The sequence below is a fragment of the Durio zibethinus genome, chromosome 10 (genome assembly GCF_047325235.1).
Source record: "Durio zibethinus cultivar Kanyao isolate XHJ-2024 chromosome 10, ASM4732523v1, whole genome shotgun sequence".
NCBI classification, from domain to species: Eukaryota; Viridiplantae; Streptophyta; class Magnoliopsida; order Malvales; family Malvaceae; genus Durio; species Durio zibethinus.
Genome location: NC_143171.1, coordinates 6,775,105 through 6,795,000, shown reverse-complemented (window position 1 = coordinate 6,795,000; position 19,896 = coordinate 6,775,105). Strand labels below are relative to the sequence as shown.

The 19,896-nt window shown below is 32.1% G+C and overlaps 4 protein-coding genes across 9 annotated transcripts; 1 reads left to right on the top strand and 3 right to left on the bottom strand.

The window, feature by feature from the left end:
• The first annotated feature begins 2,122 nt into the window (after positions 1-2,122).
• LOC111292049 (electron transporter, putative (Protein of unknown function, DUF547)) lies at positions 2,123-7,604 on the top strand. 6 transcript variants are annotated; one of them, XM_089766611.1, is made up of 12 exons: positions 2,295-2,786; positions 2,897-2,975; positions 3,590-3,662; positions 4,181-4,270; positions 4,429-4,551; positions 4,785-5,204; positions 5,546-5,946; positions 6,029-6,128; positions 6,227-6,286; positions 6,372-6,458; positions 6,766-6,894; positions 7,072-7,604. In XM_089766611.1, exons 2-12 carry the CDS (start codon positions 2,899-2,901, stop codon positions 7,372-7,374), a joined length of 1,863 nt encoding a protein of 620 aa, XP_089622737.1. In that variant the 5' UTR covers positions 2,295-2,786; positions 2,897-2,898; the 3' UTR covers positions 7,375-7,604. The 6 variants fall into 6 exon arrangements, with proteins under 6 accessions (XP_022739967.2, XP_089622735.1, XP_089622737.1 ...); XM_089766610.1 differs by having other exon boundaries at positions 2,657-2,786; positions 3,587-3,662; XM_022884232.2 differs by having other exon boundaries at positions 2,123-2,975.
• A 121-nt stretch (positions 7,605-7,725) lies between these two features.
• On the bottom strand, positions 7,726-8,556 carry LOC111292050 (protein MIZU-KUSSEI 1-like). Its single transcript, XM_022884233.2, has one exon. It carries the CDS (start codon positions 8,451-8,453, stop codon positions 7,857-7,859), a length of 597 nt encoding a protein of 198 aa, XP_022739968.2. The 5' UTR covers positions 8,454-8,556; the 3' UTR covers positions 7,726-7,856.
• Positions 8,557-13,544: 4,988 nt separating this feature from the next.
• LOC111292051 (CAP (Cysteine-rich secretory proteins, Antigen 5, and Pathogenesis-related 1 protein) superfamily protein) lies at positions 13,545-14,482 on the bottom strand. Its single transcript, XM_022884235.2, has one exon. It carries the CDS (start codon positions 14,327-14,329, stop codon positions 13,739-13,741), a length of 591 nt encoding a protein of 196 aa, XP_022739970.2. The 5' UTR covers positions 14,330-14,482; the 3' UTR covers positions 13,545-13,738.
• Positions 14,483-15,624: 1,142 nt separating this feature from the next.
• LOC149516395 (uncharacterized) lies at positions 15,625-16,228 on the bottom strand. The gene has a single exon (XM_089766607.1). The coding sequence runs from the start codon at positions 16,141-16,143 to the stop codon at positions 15,742-15,744; it is 402 nt and encodes a 133-aa protein (XP_089622733.1). The 5' UTR covers positions 16,144-16,228; the 3' UTR covers positions 15,625-15,741.
• Positions 16,229-19,896: the final 3,668 nt, after the last annotated feature.

The window sequence follows — 19,896 nt, the reverse complement described above, 5'->3', positions numbered from 1 at the left end:
ACAATACAACTCGAAAATTTCATTGATCTAGAAAGTATGTCTGTCAGTTTCATTTGAAAGTTTTATTCTCTTCAACTTCAACCCTAAAAACCAAATGTAATATACATTGTTTTTCTTGGTACTGCTATATTTTTGTCATTGAGAAGCTACCCATCTAACTTGTATAAAAATCTAGATAATAAGATAAAATAGAAGTTTCATTTGTTTATTACTTACTGGGACTGCAAAATTTTCAAATTTCAACTATTGCTGTTACAGATAGCTCCAAAAACTCCATCCTGGCATTGGAAGAATCACTTAGCAAAGCTAGTACAAGAACAAGTAAATGATGATGTTATATACCCAGATTAATGTTAATCAGTTTTATAATCTCATAAACAATCATGCTTCTCAGAGGGTATTATCTCATATTAATCTGTGATTGTAGAAATTAGCAGCAACCAATTGATTTAACAGGAAGGGCCAAAATTTTCAACCAATCTAAGCCATAATCCTTACTCCTGAAGTTTAATCATATTAGAACATTGTTTTCTTTAATCTTACATTGCTTACTATACTCATTTGTTTATAGACCAGGCTTTTGGATTTTTCTGCAATCTCAATATGAAAGGTGTCAATTAAACAATTATTAATAATAAAGTTTTTCAATAAGAAAACTTTTTCTCTTCTTCCTTGTTGCAGTGATAAAAAGAAACTTTCTCTCAGTAGTTTAGTTGAGTATGACGACAAAAAGAGGGACCTGGCCACCTTACAACACACAAAACTACTTTTTTTTTTTTTGTTCTTTTGTATTGATCTTGGAAAAGGTCCAAGCCCCATCAGCATTTTTTATTTTAATTTTGTGATACTATGACAAACATTAGTCTCTTTGATACTCAAAGACAATTAGGGTATCTGGCTATGCACCTATTTTCTTTAAAAGAGATTTAGACAAAGAGAAAACCTCCCTTCATTTTTTTTAAGCATCCAATGTCACCTTTCAACTTCACCTTCCATCTCTTTTGAGATGAGAGGCTGCTTTTGTTTTTAACGTTACTATTGTTAGCAACTTACTTTTGGACATAAACAAGTTCTTGATTAGTGTTTATAATCCTTTATATTTGGAAGGACATGCTTGAGACTCTTTTTTTTGCCTTGTAAAATATATTATTTTACTGAATTGACTTGCGAATCAAGCCAACAGAATTGTTGATGTTTTTACATAAAAGAAACAAAACAACATGTTAAAGATAATTGGAGGCTAAATGGGCTGCATGCTTCATGATATAATCAAATGGAAGTTTGCCTAATAGCATAAATTATTTGCTAGAGTATTATTGTAGTAGATTAGTTGAAAAACCAACTCAAATACCAGCTTTTCCAAGTGGATTACTGCAATATGTGACCTGAAACATTTTAACAATAAATCAAACTAACCAACATTTCACCAATTTTAAGCAACCATTTTAATACAGTAATGATGATTTTGTCAATTGAATTGAGTTGCTTGATTTGCCAAATGCGAGACAAACTTTAGTCATATATATACATGTGATAGGCCGGTAATCACATCTGTGTCAAACAAGCTGGTCAATGGTAATGCACCAAATTTCAAGCAAAGTGCGGAGCTAACTTCATGGCCAAAGTTGGAGGAAAAGAAAACTTTGACCTTTTGGCCCTTTCATTTTCTGAGAAAAGATATATGTTAGCTAAGACAAGAAATTCTGGTGGCCAGACTTCTGTAGCTCTGCAGTTTTGGCTTATTACTATGATCAGCAAATTAGTATTGTTTTTCCCAAGAAGCAATGCATGAATAATGAAAAACAACTCTTATATCTGAACAATGGGGCAAAAAACAGTTAAATTGAGATTAGTTGATGAAGGAGATGATCAAGTTCACATCCACTGTGATAGTTAACTTTTTAGCATCATTAATGTTTACCAAAATAAATTAATTTTTGAGAATTAAAATTTTTTTTTGATAACTACCCATATCTATTTTTTTATAGCAAAATTATTAAAAAACAAATCTTGATAATCGAAATAAGAATCTAACCTTTTACAATAAACCACTGAGGGATATAATTACCCATATCTCTCATACTATTCCTGACACTATATATATATATATCAAACTAAAAAAGGATGGTATCGTGAGACAGGGCAGCACGGAAGGTCACCAACCACCACTTGCTCTCCAACAGTAGAAAATAACGTAGACTAGAACTTCTTCCTCTGAACTCTGAGCAGTGATAGCCACTAGTTACCTTCCTCTCTTATGTATACTTTAGACCTCTGGTTGATTGAAGAAAACTGTGAACTTTGGGAAATTTGACAATTGACGTCAAGGGGGGTATGGTGTCAAAATCAATGCTTGTGTTTGTGCCCATGCCAACTTTCTTCTTCCCTTAAATCCCACGAGCTGGTTTTACATCTTTTAATGTAAAAAAGTTGCAAAAGCTAATTGATTTATAGAGTGAGTGAAGTGAGTACCGAGAAAGAAACAATGGTCAAAAGCCAAAAAGTATTATCTTTTCTTAGCCGTATTTGTGGTTTTTAATGCAAAAGCATTTTCAGTCCTCTGCTAAGTTTCAGGCTGTTTTTAGCAGCAAAATGATCACTTTCTGCTTTGTGGGTAGTTCCTTGAAGTCCTAGTAGTCTTAAACAAGCAAGAAGACAAGTTTTAGAGCGTAATCACGGGTCTATGAGAACCCACTTGTTCTTTCTTTCCTCACAATTGTTTATATGTTTCATCTTCCTCAGAACCCTCCTGATGTTCCCTTGTTTTTTCTTTTAGAGCCTAATTGGTGAAGGCCGCTACTTTGTTCCATTTTCTGCTGTCCTTGTTTCAAAGAAATTTTTTCTTTTGGTTTTCTGTTCAGTTATGAACAAATTTTCTGTGATAATATTTTCTCAGTGATGGGATTTCAAGGCAGTGGAGAAAGTAAAATGTTGGGATCGAGAGTGACATCATCAAGACACAAGCGTTTAAAGAGGTGACTGTTCAAAATCTTTTTGCTAGTTTGCGATCAGCTTTGTTGTACGCTGATGTTAAGATTTTTCTGTGACTGGAAGGATTTCTGAGATGGGGTTACTTAAGAAAACTTGAAACTTTGAGCATTTACAGAAGTAGAAAACAAATATTTGCATATTCTCCTTTATTAGTTTGGCTCTATGTCCCTAGTTTTGGTCGGTAATAAATGTTTTTTGTGGTCCAGATGGAGTAACAAAGGGGAGTTCTTGTAAATCTTGGAACTGCTTGAAATTTGGCTTCTGCCATTAAATGTTTCTTTTTTTCGCTAAAGATTTGTTGATTCTTCTCTTTTTCTTGTATAACGTTTGTAATTAATAAGGCGAGTTACTTCAAGTAATTGAAAACCGTTTTTGAGATAGTTTTCAGAAAATGATAGCATCGCGGACCACTGGTACAGGGTGAGGAACTCACCCTTGGCCTTCTTGCTTGTAGAAATATGTGATAAAAGTTATCTTTTTTGCTTGATTTTTGGTAAATACTCATGAGAGGGCTACGAATTGCAATGACAGTCCTCAAATGCTGCCTTTCGCAAATTTTATCTATTGATTCTTGGTGCTTGATTTTGTCACATAGCAGCTTTCCTGATAAGAAAAGCGTTGAGGAAGATGTCTTGGATAGTTCACTTGAAGCATCAAATCGTATAAAGCTGGTAATTCATTCCCTCTTTCCTTTAATTTTAAAAAGTAATTTGCAAGCTTTTATTTTTCTATAGTTGGTTAGAGAGGTTAAAGCATAATGATTTGATTATCTTTTTGTTTCTTTGACTAATGACTATGTTTCTCCTGCATCCAATGTAAAGCCAGCTATATAACTTATTACAAGGATCTCTTTTTTCTTTCCCTTTGCCACGTTCTTTTATTTTTCATTTTTCCTTTACCTCTTCATTGCTACACATAATAGCCTGTAAGAGGTGGTTCAAGTGGGAAACATATAATCAAATTATTTGAAACAAATCAGCCGTTAGCTTAAATCTACATGGAGCTGAATAAAAAATGATTGTATTTAATTTATGCTTGAAAAACTGGGATATAAGGCTTTGTTTAGCTGAGTTTAGTCTTTTGCTAGACTGATTATTTGATATCAATGAAAGAATACTAATCCTAAATTAATCTGCTCCTAGAGAATATTTTTCCATTGGCCAAGGGTCTGATTTATATCTGGTACCAGGACATGAGGGACATGAAGGACTCTGTCAAATCCCAGAAGAACCAATTTCCCACTCCTAGCACTGAGGTCCAAAACTCTTTGAAGCAAGAGGTGTGGAATTGAATCTGTTTATCGGTGGAGTCATCTTTGGATATCACAATGCTTGAGTTTAATTTGGGAGTGGACCCAAGATTAGGTTACAACTTGCTAGTTACAAAGTTCCATTGCTCATGATTTTTTCTTATTCTTTCCAAATATCTTTTGTGCAGATTTTAGGGCTTGAGAAAAGATTACAAGATCAATTTGAGGTTCGCCATGCATTAGAAACAGCATTGGGCTATAAAACTTACTCTCATGATGATACAAATGAATCATCAGTGTCCATATCTAAGGTAGCTCTAAATTCTTATTTCTCTGGGACAATAGGAGTTCATTGTTTCTGTTCTTCTTCTTGGTTTTTTTAATGACATCGCTCCTAGCACTGCTGCATCTGGACTCAATAGACAATTGAATTCTCATTTATGCCAATTTTTACATTAGAATTTAATTTCTTGACTCTAATTTGTGCCCTTTCTTTATATGTTCTTGATATCGGCCTCTTAACAGTTGATCCACTTTTCTGCAGCCAGCTACGGAGTTAATCAAGGAAATTGCTGTGTTAGAGTTGGAAGTTGTATATTTGGAACAGTACCTTCTCTCATTGTATAGGAAAGCCTTTGATCAACAAGTGTCTTATATATCACCATCTAAAAGGGATGAAAGGTTAAAATCACGAGTATATACCTCTAGAGGGAAATTTTTGGAAGTTTCCAGACCTGACAATGTGTCAAAAGTTGAAAATTCTGTTGTACATTCTGGTTATCGTGACAATTCATGGAAGGAGCCTAGTGGCATTGGAGAAGAAAAACTATTATATTCTGGTGTTCATCGCTGTCATTCCTCACTATCACAGCATTCAATGTTTTCAAATAGGACTTCTCCTCCGGATGAGACTTTGGCTAAAGCTGTACGTGCCTGCCATTCACAACCTTTGTCTATGATGGAGGTAACCTATTTTTAGCATGTAATCTTCTCAGAAAATTTGTATTTCTTTGTATTTTTCATGTTTGGTTAATTGCTGGTCATATTAGAACATGGTAAAGCATTATGCCATTTATTTTTTCTGGAAAACTGATGAGTAATAGCTTATGTAGTTTACCTTTAGTTGGTTTTGGGATAAATTATCACAAATGTCTTCGTGCTTGAGATAATGTAGTTCAGTCATCATCATCCCATTTTGATTGCATCAACAACAAATTAAATTTATGGGAAATAATATCTTAATATGATAGGTGTGGCAATTTGAGGATCTTTTGTGGAATGTAACTTTTGCTTGGTTCTCTGCAGTATGCTCAGAATGCATCAAATATAATCAGTCTGGCTGAGCATCTTGGCACTCGCATTTCTGATCATTTTCCAGAGACACCAAACAAGCTTTCTGAGGATATGATCAAGTGCATGTCTGCTATATATTGCAAGCTTGCAGACCCACCTTTGATCCAAAACGGATTTTTATCTCCCAATTCGTCCATGTCATCAGCCAGTGGTTTTTCTCCACAAGATCAGCATGACATGTGGAGTCCAGGGTTCAGAAATAATTCATCTTTTGATGTACGGTTAGATAACCCTTTCCATGAGGAAGGACTTAAGGAGTTTAGTGGACCATATAGCACAATGTTTGAAGTGCTATGGATTTTCAGAGATAGTCAGAAACTGGGTGATGTGGAACACTTGCTACAAAATTTCAGGTGAGTCTTTCTGACATGCAATTGTCACAAGAAAACCTGTTTTTGATGATTTGAGGATCTTCTAAGCAACATTCTGTTATAGGTCACTTATATGTCGACTGGAAAAAGTTGATCCTAGGAAGTTGAAACAAGAAGAGAAGCTGGCATTCTGGATAAACATACACAATTCATTAGTGATGCATGTAAGTGTTCTCATCAATGAAAATAATCTGCTGTTACGGCTTTGGCTTCAGTTTTAATGCGATAGATTACATCCAGTCTTTCTTTTCTTCCATAATAGGCATTTTTGGCTTATGGTATTCCTCAAAATAATGTGAAGAGACTCTTACAACTGTTGAAGGTAAGAATAACCTGTTTCATTGTTGCATCTCTTGATTGATGAAACTAGATTGGTATGTGTTGTCTTATACTCTTCCACTATTCAGGCTGCATATAAAATTGGGGGTTACACCATCAGTGCAGATACAATACAGAGTTCCATCCTTGGATGTCGCATGTCTCGCCCTGGAAAGGTAGATCTCAAGGCTCATCTTTCCTGTCTTCAGTTTTGATTCTTTAATTACTTAAAAGTGTTTAGATCTTGTAGAGATGGTCCAAAATGACTATTCTTCATGAGAAACTTGTCTAAGGTATCCATGAACGATATGTTTGCTTGGCCTTTTCTTGGTCAAAGAAAAAAAAACAAGGCAGAAAAGGCAGAGGGAATTTGTCAATTATTTCAAATGAGTCGCAAATAAGTAGTTTTACTTTTAGTATTCCCAGTGAGCTTGATTAACTCATGTTTTAAGGTGTGCTGATAAAGTTTGCTCCTGCTTGTAGTGGCTTTGGTTATTACTTTCTTCAAGGGCAAAATTTAAAACTGGAGATGAAAGGCAGGCTTATGCAATTGAACATCCAGAACCTCTTTTACACTTTGCACTTTGTTCAGGAAACCATTCTGATCCTGCGGTACTATATCATCTTTGATCTGTATTTTTTTTCCTTAATGTTAGCACCAATAATAGGATGTTTAAGAACCGGTTGAAAGACGTTAATTTTGGACTTTGCCTTGATAAACTTTTCGGTGGTGTTTTTTTGTTCGGTGGAAATTATCAGCCTTCTCATTATATTTATTCTTTTCATTAGGTCCGTGCCTACACACCAAAGAGAGTATTTCAAGAGCTGGAAACTGCAAAAGAAGATTACATCCGGGCTATGTTTGGCATCCGCAAAGACTGGAAAATTCTATTACCAAAGATTGTTGAATCATTTGCAAAGGACTCAAGTTTGTGTCCGGCTGGTATCATCGAAACGATCCAACAATCTTTGCCTGATTCACTTCGTAGGAGTATTAGAAAATGTCAGGTAGGAAAATCCGGTAAGAGCATTGAATGGATACCTCACAATTTTACCTTTAGGTATCTAATATCTAAAGAATTAGTAAGATGATTGCCTGTATGCATCAATATACGGTGCTTGAGCTGACGCATTTGCAAGTATGTACATTTTGGAAGATTTCACATTTTTCCTTGTACAAAGTAGAAATGAAAAGGGAAATGTTAAGATTGAACATTGCGGCATCCTTTAGTATACTGTATCACGCAATAGGAAGAATCAATGATTTATGTAATGTGCGTTGAGGTTTGTTTATAGTTTTGCTGTGAGTTTGCTCTTGATTTAGCCCGACTAGTTGCTAATCTCCTTATTTGCCAGTATCAAGTGTAGTATATTTACCATAAACATATTTATACTTTCAGTTACAATTTGAACTTGTGATCAGAAAAACTATAGGTTCTGACATTGGATTCCTGCTAAATTGTTTACTTGGCATGTTTCATAGAAGTTGTGAATTTCAGAAACCAATAAAAGTGCTTCAATGTTATGCTTGAACAATCAGATCATGCTGCTAAAAGAAACAGAATGAAAAGCTGCTAATTACTAAGGAAGAATACACTAAACTCTTGTCCAAACCAATATGACGGATCTGCCAAATGGTAAGCCTCTGAATCATCAGAACCTATTATTTGCTCAAACTGGCCTCTCAAGTACTTGTAGCCACCTGCATCTGAACCTTTATGGAACAAAATCCCAGCTCCAGTTGAGACCATCTGCGTCATTTCAAGCACCCATTTCTCCTCCCCAACTTCCAGCCTTCTAGCAAATCCAACCTTCTGCCCATTGCAATACGTGACCCACCTTTGTGTAATGCTTGAATCAGGGACAGGCTCCAGGACTATGCGAACACCGCAGTCGATTGAACTGGTGAATCCTGCAGTGCTAAGGGGAAGTTCAATGAAGACCAAGGGAACGCTTTTTGTGTTTTCTTGCAAGCAAAGCTTAACCTTGTTTCCATTTATGGGACAAATGATGGTGCCAGTGACTAGTGTTAAAGCATCAGACAAACAACGGGAAAATATTAGTTTGTTGCATGCCCAAAATGGTGCCAAAAGGTCCATAATTAGACGTGATAAATTCCCCAAAGTCAGCTGATGTTGACTGTTGACACTGGTTTCTGCACTCGCTTCCATCACTGATTAATTCTTACTGTTTCCTAGTACCAAAACCTCCCAACAAAGAAAAATGACAAAAGAAGAAAATAGTTACATAGGATAAGAAGAATAAAGAGATAAGAATGGGTAAAATTTGAAGGATGAAGAGTTCTAAAAGGAAAGTAAGTGTTCAAGTTTAACTGAATATTGAAGTGCATGTTCAAAAACATGACAGATATCTTGGTCCTTATCTTATTTGTTTCATCGATCCCAAATACATGTTTTTTTTTTAAGGTTCTTGGGCTGCCGGGTTCTGGCACTCTATATTTTCGTTTGGGTTTGAACTCTAAATTGGATTGAATCTCGTATTCCTAATAATTCAGTAGATTATGAATTTTACATCTCTCTCAGGTATTAATAGATTTTTTTTTTTATAATTGTTGAAATCTAAATTTTTCTATACTTTTTAAATTATTTACTTCAATAACAGTAATACCTTAAATTTAAAATAAAATTTCAGTATTTTTTAAATTTAAAGCCATATTTTTTTTTCAAATTTAATTTATCAATTTGTTAAGTCGTATCGAATCATTTTAGATTTGAATTATTTTAAAATTTGAATCATTTCAAATTTAAATAATTTTTGAATTCAAGTTGCACGGTTTTGAATTATTAAATTTTTATGATCAAATCGAGTTATTAAAAGAATATTTTATGCAAGATCAAATTTTATTATAGGTTTTTTTAGAGAATACCTTAGATTAGATTGAACTTAAGGATTCAAACAGCTTAAATAATAATTAATTTTTATAGTAAATACAAGAACTTATATGTTATTATATACCGAGAACTCAACAAACTTTTATATGCACCAAAAAGATATTTGTAAAAAAAATAAAATGTAAATTAGACAAGGTTAAATTACAAAAAAATTATTTTCTGATTTGAGATTGAAAGTAATTTTTAAAGTTTAAAATTTAAAATTTAATTATTTTATGATTTGTTTTATTATTCTTTTACCAAAAACTTTAATTTTTTTTCATTTTCTTTTGCTTCTTTTACTTCTTCAACATTTTACTCTTTTTTTTCTCGCTAAAACCAAAAAAATTCTAAACTAAAAAAAATTATTTTCAACCATTCAATCATTGATCCAAATAAACATCCCGTATCAATTTATCAAATTTCTCCATCTTGCATAAAGAACATCATCCAAAGCTTAATGCTAATTATCAATCGAAAGCAAAACTAACAAAATAATAATAATAATAATAATAATAATTCAATCAATCACATTTTTGTAAATCACAAAAAAAAAAAGTGTCATAATTAGAATAAAGGATAACACCAAAAAATAACCTTTCAATTTCATAAGAATAATTGGACACCCAATCCTTTAAAACCTAAATAGCTAAAATCATACTCAAATTCTTATCTAGATTATTTAAAAACCCTATAAAACCCTAATTTGAACTAAAACCTGCATCTAGACTACATAAATAATAATAATAATAATACTTTTTGTAAACATCATATTTGGTCTAAGCCTAAGTTCATTGAGTCTAAACCAATTTAACACAAATTGCTTAAACCCAGAATCAATTCTAACCCAATTATCAAATTTTACTATTATTAGATTTATCATATTGTTTGTTTTTTTTTTAAAAGAAGATAATGGGAATAATTGAAAATTGATTGGAAAAGAGAGTAACCGTGAAGAGGTTGGGTTGGAGTGATAATTCATTGAATAAATTTTTTTTTTTAGATAAAATCCAATTTCAATACGGTGAAAAGATAAACATGATTGGAATAATTTAATCACAAGTGAACACTGTTCAAGTCCGGGAACTATCTTACAAAAGAACAAGCAATCATTAACACAGAGAAGGAAGAACAATTGGAGAGAGTAGGCAGCAGCAATCAAAGCAACAAAAAAAATCGAGAGAGAAAATGTAAAAGCTTCTGTTAGGATTTTTTTTTTTTTTGAAAATTTGGAAGTTTTTAGTTTGATTTGGGATTAATCAACAACATTGGAGGAATCCAGGAGCCCAAGAGATTGAATCAGTGGTTTTTTGGCAATTTTTTTGGAAAATTCTAGAAAAGTTGAAAAACTTAATTTTTTGATTAAATTTTTTGACGGCTTTCTACGAGAAATCCAGTTTTGGACGATCATTTCCAAAATTTAGTAGGGTTTTTTAGTTTTCGACGAAGGTCTCCAGTTTTCAGTCGCCAGATTTCTTTTTTAGAGAGTAGTAGTAGAAAAACAAAGAAAAAAGAGAAGGAGAATAGGTAGTCTGAGGAAATAAGAAAAATTTTGGCCTTATGTACTTGGGATAAACGATGCTGTTTTTAGCTTTAATTTCCCTTGTGGGTCCACGCGTTTTACTATTAGCCCGACCCGATCTGGTCACAACCCGACTTGCAACTTGTTTCTAGCAACCAGCGCCCAGTCGAGCCAAGCCATGTCCTGAGCCGCTTCAACTGGTTTTTATGCCTGTAGCCGAGCTGCAATCCAAGCCCAGTTGAGCAGAGCCGAGCCGACCTTTTTGGTATTGGCCTTTCTTTTTTATTTATTTATTTATATTTTGGTTTGTTTATTTATTTATTCATTTATTCATTTTTAAAATATTTTTGCATGACTAAATTTTTAAAAAAATTAGAAGAAGTTATTTTAAATTATAAAAAATAAAACTTTAATAAAATTTTAAAAAATAAATTATAATTATTTAATGATGAAATTTTTAGAAATTACAAATGATTAATTTCTAGAAAATTTTTAGTTGAGAAAATTTTTTTTTTAAATTTGACCCAAATGAAAGAAAAATCGAGATAAAATTTCAATAATAATAATTAATAATTAATAATTAATTTTAATTTTTGAAGTAAAAATCTAAATAAATTTAATAAAAATTTTGGAAATAAATTAATAATTATTCTAATGATAAGATTTTTAAAAATTTACCATTTGAAATTTATAAAAACATTTATAAGTGAGTAATTTCTTTAAATTTGACTCCAATGGTAGAATAATTTAAATAAAATTTAAATAAAAATAATTATATTTTTTTTCAAATAAAAAGTAAAAATGTAACTTGTAAATTTGTTTGAAAATATATAACAATTCTCCAATGATGAAATCTCAAAAAAAAAAAATCACAAATGGTTGAATTTTTATGAGATTTTTAGGTGAAAAGTTTTTCCTTAATTCAACTCAAATGTTGGTAGAATTTTGATGAAACTTCAAAAAATAATTGTTATATTATTTTATTTCGAAGAAATAAATGACGAATAAATAGAGACTAAATTCTAAGAAAAATATTTTTAAATTAAGTCCAAATAATGAAAAATTTAAAAATAAAACTTGTAAAATAAAAAAAAAATTGAGAATGAAATTCTTAATAATTGTAAATGGATAATTATCTAAGATATTTATAGATGAAAAAATATTTTTAATTTTGGCCCAAAATGTGAAAGAATTAGATATATTTTCAATAAAATAAAATTTTAACAAAAATAAATGATTAAGACAAATAGAATTTTTGAATAATTTTCAAGAGAGTAACTATTTTCAGAATTTTTATCAAATTGATAGAAAAATCTTAAAAATTATTTTTAATATTTTAAACACTTAAATTTAATAAAAAACCATTATAACCAAATATTTTTAGGATAATTTAAAATTAAATAATATCATTTCATGATGAGATTTATGGGAGTATTATAATATTCCTCATACATAATTAAACTTTTTAACTTTGTTTTGATTAGTAAATCATAACCTATTTTTTTTATAGATTTTTAGTTAAGCTTGAGATATCTTTAAAAAGATAAAATTATTAGATAAATAATCATATCTAAATAAAAAAATATTAATAATGATTCTTTTAATTGTGTTTAATGATAAATATACAAATTTATACGTTATGACATTTTTATCTAAATTTTAACTTAAAAAATACAACCATCCATGTTTCAATACAAACTTTATCCAAAAAAAAAAAAAAAAAAAAAGAAAGCTCGAATCCACTTCCAAAATTCAGCTAAAAGATAATTATCCATTCAAAAATATTAAATTAAATACAAAAAAACAAAACACCCAAAAATAAAATCATATCAAATTGTAAGTCAAACCATACTAAAAGCTGACATTGTTTGCTTTGAATCAAAATATCTCTTTTCAATTCATCTAATTATCTTTTTCATGTTTACTATCATTAAATCGATTAAGACGAAGATAACGTCTTAGATAAAGAGCACCGATTTGGTTGCGGTATGATACTTACTCGATAAAGAAAAAAACCAAAATGATTTTTTTTTTGTCTGAACTTAGCATTTTTCTAGTTTTTGAAATTGGAAAATAATGATTGTTGAAGAATAAGAAAAAAACAAAAAAAAAAAAGTTCTTGAAAAAAAACAGAAAAAAGTCATGATTTTAAATAAAAAAATAAAAAAAAATTATAAAGTAACTAAGTATCACCTTGAAATCCACTTTAAACACCATATGTATTTTTATATAATTTACTCATTAGATAATGTAAAGTATAAGATTGAGCTGATTGTAGTGGAAGTATATGATGCAGATTTGCACATGCCCAGTTTCCCCAGTGTTCATGCATGCAGCCTAATAGGTCATTAACTCAGTCATGTATACAGTTACTAGTAAGAAACACACACAACTAGACTCCAATAATTCCTGTCCTCAACTTAATTTTAGCTGGTCACCTGCATCTGCCCGTGACCCATATCATAATTTGACTTAAAAAATCTGGCCATGTTGGTGAAATTTATAGAGTTGGGCTCAATCATGACCATCTATCATACGTACAAATTACAATGTGCCAGGGAGTCTTGTTGAGGACACACGTGATCTTGGCACGGGTTCTATTCTGTCGGTCGAGTGCATCAGTTTTAGCCACGGTACGATCTCCATTTCGGCTGCTCAAAGCATTCACCTGAATTATTGGATCTCATTTTGGTTGCTCCTTTCAGTGATCAAGTTCAACATTATAGCTTGAATCTCCCAAGTCTCACCCCCACTTTTAATGGTTAATTTCATGATTAATCATTCTTAAAAAAGTGGTCACGCTCTCCCCAAATTGTAAGAAAATGAAAGAAAAATGTATGAGAGAAACCTTTTCACAACAATTATTGGCGTTATTCAGGATCCAAATTATGGACATCGGATGATACACAACATCGTTCTCTACTTACATCCAGTACAGGAGACTAAATCAAGCTGGCCCTCTCAAAGCTTTCAGGAATCAAGACATATATTACCCAGAAACTCTCAGATCAGATCCTAAAACAAGCTATGTATAGCTAATTTTCTAGTATGGCCTCTCTCCAACATAATTTCCAGGAGGATTATAGAAACAAATAGTTAAAGTAATTTGGTCCTTGCACGTGACTTGTGCACACCCCAGCTCCGACGAGTTCTTCCAAACCACTTGCGTGTAGACTCCACACCTATGATTCGGAGCACAAGAATTGCTGGCATAATCATAGTAAGTCTTCTCTTTCACCCATGTATCGACTGCCAAGCGTGGCGTCACGGCTGCTCCACTGCCCCATAACTGGTTCGCTCCATACTTGTGATCTGTCAGGTTTGCAAACTGACAACCCATTTTGTTCCTTTGGTAACTAGCAAGGAGGCTTGTGGCATTGGCTAATTGCTCACTCCACTTGAGAGGTCCAACCCCAACTGCGGCTCTTGCTTGGTTGTGTGCTTCCAGGAATTCTCTGGCTGCACTTGGCAGCACAGCTGGAGCCATGATGCCAGGGCTCGCTGCTGGTACCCCCAGGGCTGTGTTGTGGGAAATAGCTAGAAATAGAACTGCAACCAAGGCGTAGGCCATTCTCTGCTGTCTATTATTGTGCTGTGATTGCCAGTTCTGCTGATAGAAATAATTTATAGACATCCAAGGATGGCTATGTTCTGTTGGAAGAAATTATTACACTTGACCCCTTGTAAGTGTGATTTGAGGATGTCATTGTTATTAGGCTGTCTCATAAATTATGCTTAACATGATTTTTTTTTTGTCTTGGGGTAACATTGCCGGTTTACCCTTCTTGGCTTTAGGAACTGAATTGATGATCATAGGAAGATTGAAAAAGAGATCACGATCAATGTGTAGGCAGAGGCGTGCGGTACCTGGGAATTGGAAATGGGGACAACGTACTCAGCGAGAAACAGCTTACGTCGGGTTATGCCACTGAAACAGGTCGAGTTTCTGGGGACCAGTGCATTTTATTGTCGTTTAACTAAGTTGATAAGATCTGGCAAGCTAGATTAATCAAAGAGTTGAGATTTCCCTTGGATCATTGCAATTTGCACGTGACCATGTTTGTCCATGTGACGTGCATTTAGTAATTTATTAACCACTTACCAGAACTAAAGGGATAAAGCAAGTGTTTTCCCAGATGAGCCTGTCTCCTAAATGGCCCGTTTTAATCTGTATCGAGCCACATCTACTTTCAAGAGTAAGGAACTAGGGATTACTTGAAAACCATTCAAACTCTAATCCTTTCTTGTCGAACTTAAACTGTAATTAACTTGAGGCCCTCTTGCGTCCAAGTACTTTAATACTTGATTCGAGATGGAATAAACTTAATTTGATGATAAGAGACATAATCCAGTCAAATTTGAGTAACTTGATTTTCTTTTTCAAATTGAAAAAGAATTCTTACATTGTCGACTTGACACAACCTGATTATACACGTAATTAAGGGGTACATGGAAAGATCAGTCATATAACTTCAAATTTGGCTACTGCCACTGGCATATAGAAAATACAGCTCAAGGTTTCAGCCCAATTGGTCTGTAACAATGAATTCCTTTTGGTAAATTCACAGGCTACTGTAAAACTTTGCTGCATTAATTGGACTGGGCCTGAAAACTATGGTGCTGTGCCACCACCAGTCCTCCAGCCTTTTCCTTGGCGGGAGGGCCAACTGCTGATTTCTGTATAATCAAGCCATTCATTTGCTGCTACGCTATACATTTATAAGTTTATAACATTAGGCTTCAAAGGAAACAAAAATTTGGCGACGAATCCAATGATCTATTCCAATCAAAACAAGAGGCAAGAATACTAGCATAGGCCTCCCTGAATCCCTTGGCAAGTTGGCCTCAGTTATGGTTTCTAACGAGTTGAATGGTTATATGGACGGCTACATTTCTAAGCAAAGCAAAATACCAATCCAAATCGTTGACTTTTACAATCTATATCAAATAATATTAATCACATTTATGCAAAGAATTACAAAAACATTAGCAAAACAATTTTGCTGAATCTCTTCTGCTGATGAACATGTCATCTTATCACTTTGATCACCTAAGAATGAGTTTTGAACTACTTGAGGAGGGGTCAATACTGAATTTGCCTAGGCCAGCGCTAGCTTTTATGGCAAGAGCACATAAGTCTGGCAAGGAAAGAGGTTTGTCGGATTGGGAAAGTGGCAACAGGAAGTAAATTCGTCCTGGTTGGAGTTCCTCATCATCAGGCACTTGGGGCACGGAACTGCCAATTGACATGGACTCTGAGCTACAAAGGAAGCAATTGGGATTCTGGGAAATGATGTTCTTGGCTTGGATTGGTTGCCTGAATTCTTGAACATGACCATCGATGTGAACCACCTTGGCGGCTGTTGATGAGCGTCTGATTGTGCTCGATCCTCCTACTACAGCTTTGCCTGATTTTGAGTTTGAAGTTGAGGATGCACAGGCACCCATTTAGGCTTCTGTTGAGATTCTTTTTTGTGTTTTGGAAAGGGCTAGAATGGGTGTTGCGGCATTGATTACATTTATATATGATAGGTTTTTGTATTATTAATTGTTGCTGATATGCTTGGAAAAAACTTTTATATAGTTCTATTTTTTTGTGATATTTTTCTTTTGTTGAAAACTTAACATATCAACACATTGCCCTAAATGAGATTATAAAAGAGTCTTTAAATGAGAGAAAGCTTTATCGATGAAATTTTTAAAGTGAAAATTTCAAAATTTTTTATTAAAAATGATTAAATAAAAGTGAAAATTAAAAATTTAAATAGATAAATTAAAAATTCTTATTATATAAATAAAGTTTGTAAATTTAAAAAAAATTAAAAAAATTAATATTTTTACAAAAAATTTTGACAATGAAATTTCTTATAACCTTTTTTATATATAATTTATCCTTTTATTAAATTAATTTATTGATTTAAATTTTATTGATATTTTATTAAATATTTTTAATAAAAAAATTTACGAATTCCATCTAAAAAATTTTATTCAAGTCTTACCCTTTAAAAAAGCCAATTTTAGTTGAAGATTACATAGCTATATTTCAACGCGCAAACTAAAGAGCATGATTCTAACTCATGGAATTTAGAAACATAGTTTTGTATTTCCTTGACAGTCAAAATTGCAAGTTGCCAAAGGTAGTTCATCACATTCGGCGGAAAAGGCAATTTTCTTTGTTTTGTGGTTTTGTGCTTCTCACCTATGAGGTTCAAACTTCAACAAATGCTTTATGTCTCATAAATAGGTTACTTCATTTCGAAATTTTCAATTGAATTTCTTTCAAAATTTTATCATTGGATTATATCATAACGATTTTGAGATTGTCAGACATAAATGATTTTAAAATTAAAAAAAAAGTCGCTACCAATATTTTTTAGGATGTTATTGATCATCTAAAAATTTATTTTTTTAATAAAACTATAAAAGTGGGTTTAAAGTTTATTAAAAAAATAAATTTCGATATGTAAAAATCAAGTTAGCTCTTAGAGTCGGTTATGTGTGAGGAAGGATTAGCACCCTCACAATGACCATAAATTGGTACCATTTAATTACGCGCTATTTTCGGTGTTGGATAAAAATTGTTTCAATTTCAAATTTAACACTTAATCCCCTTCACTTTTAAAAAAATAATTTTTGGTTAAAATTCTTTTTTAGGAATATTGAAGAAATCTTTAAGTTAAAGAATTATCTTAAAATTTTTTAACATCTAGACAAAATTTAAAATAACTCTTCTCGCTTAAGATTAAATAAAATACTTCTTAAAATAAAAATAACACTATTTGTGAAAGATAATTGTTGGTAACTCTCTAACATCTAGGCAGAGTATTAAGAATTATTTCTTTTAAAATGTTATTTTTGTTTTATTTTATAATATCATAATTTTAAAAGTAAGTAAATTAAAAAAATATTTTTGTGCAAAAAAGTAAATGATGATATTATCAGATAGCAAGTAACAATTAAAGAAAAAGAAATACAAACAAGTGTAAACAGTAACAAATAAAATGTATGTAAGCTAATAAATGCTGTGTATGATAATGAAGTACAAATTTAAAATTGGATTCTTAAATATAATAAGACCACTTTGATTCTTCATCATCTAGACGGAGCTTTGGTGCGACTATTTATATTTAAGATCTCATTTTATTATTATTCGCTTTTTATTATTAAACAATTATTAATCCCATTGTTAAAGAGAATTAAGGACTCATGAGAAAAACTTAATAGAATAAGATTTTTTTAAATACCTTATATTTAGATAGCATTCGAGAATAAATTAGTCTACTTAAAATCTTCGCACGTATCACAAAATTTCAAAAAAGTTTTGAGTATAGGTTTAGGTCAAGGTTTTAAAATTTGGTGAGTTTCGGGCAATGATTTGGGATTTCGTACCAAATTTGGGGTTTTCAGAATTTTGAATTTTAAGGTTTTGAATTTTAGAGTTTAGGATTTTGGATTTTAAATTTCAGTTTTAGTGTTTGAGGTTAAAAGTTTTGGTTTTAGGGTTTAAAGGATTTAGGATTTAATTTAAGATTTAAAAAAAAACGCGAACATCTCTAAAAATTCTCAACATCTAGACAGATTTTCGTAGCAAGTTCAATTTTTATGATTTTTGAAAATTTATTAAAAATCTTCTTATATTTCCCTTTTTATGAAAACTTATTTTTAACAATAACATTAATTTTATTATTAGTATTATTATTGTTATTATTAATTTTAATTTTTTATACCTTTTATTAATTTTTTTTTTTATAATTCCCTAACATCTAGGCGGAATTATTTTTAGAAGCGTGTTTTTATTCCCTCAAACATCTAGGCAGAAAAAATAAAATAATAAAAAAATTAATTTTTATTACTATTTTTTAGATTATTATTATTTTTTAAGCATTTTTAATATATATTTTAATTATTATCTTACTTGTTTTCATTTTTGTTATTATTAAAACAATTAAATATTTATTCTAAAAAATTTTAAAATTTATCATGCATAAATATATAAAAAAAATAAAAATAACAAAAATAATAATATATAAAAAAATTAGAAAATAAAAAAATTTTACCTGAACCGGACCGGTCAACGGTCCAGTCAATGACGATTCGGCTGGGCCAAAAATAAGGGTGGCTTAGTAAGCGGTTCGGTTGAATCGGTTGAGTGATGGTTCAGTTGAACCGGTTTAAGGCTAGTTGAGCAGGTTGGCGGGTCAATTTGCGCGAATCTCAGGTCGGGTAACAGGTAGGCACAGATCCTTTTATGCTCAAAACGACGTCGTTTTTGGGCTTTAGGCTTTTATATATAACTAAAATTTTTTTTTGGTTCATTTTTCTTTTATTCAAAAAAAAAAGGGTCAGAGCTTTGGGGAGAGCTCTAGATCTCCTGTCGTCCGGTCATCGGATCGCCGCGTCAACCATCGCCTGGGTCACCATCGGTGGTGGTCGTCAGTGATCGAAAATTCCAAAACTGATTGAAAGGTTCCTTTTGACCTCATGAGTTTAGATCTATCGTCTTTTTCATGAGAAGTAGCCCCAATTGTCGTAGATCTGGGCTTGAAATTTTTTATGTTTTTTTTTTCTTTTTTTTTGGTTTTTTGTTTGAAAACTAACTGATGCCTTTTTCTTTGATGCATGTGGCTCAGCACTGGGTTTTTCCCTACGGGGAAGACTGTGTTTTTGTTTTTATCTTTTGTTTGTTGTTTTTTTATGGTTATTATTTTGGTTGTGGAATAGTTTGGGGTTTCTAGGGGTGGTGGGGAGCAGTGTTTGGGTTTTTTAAGTGTGAGGGTTTTTGTGTTTTTGAGAATTTTGAGGGTTGTCTGAGAAAGAATAGAAGGGGATGAAGCTGGGTTCTTTATAGGGTATGATCTGTGTCAGTATAAGTGTCTTAAGGGCTGTAAGGGATGGCTGTAAGAACGACCGTAGAGGTGGCTGTCTGGTCTGGTCACATGGGTCAATGGTCTGATGGGACTATGTAAGGTGGCTGGATCAGATGGAGTCAGGCAGAAGGTTGGATAGGGGCAGCAACAACGTCGTACTAGCCCTCTGTTTTCTGTATTCTTTTCTTTTTTTTAATGATTATTATAATATTTTTAATTTTTAATTTTTAATTAAATCGATATTATTATTAGTATTATTATTAAAATTATTACTATTACTATTAAACTAGAACTAAAGATAGTAGACCCGGATAAAATTGATATCTACAGCTAT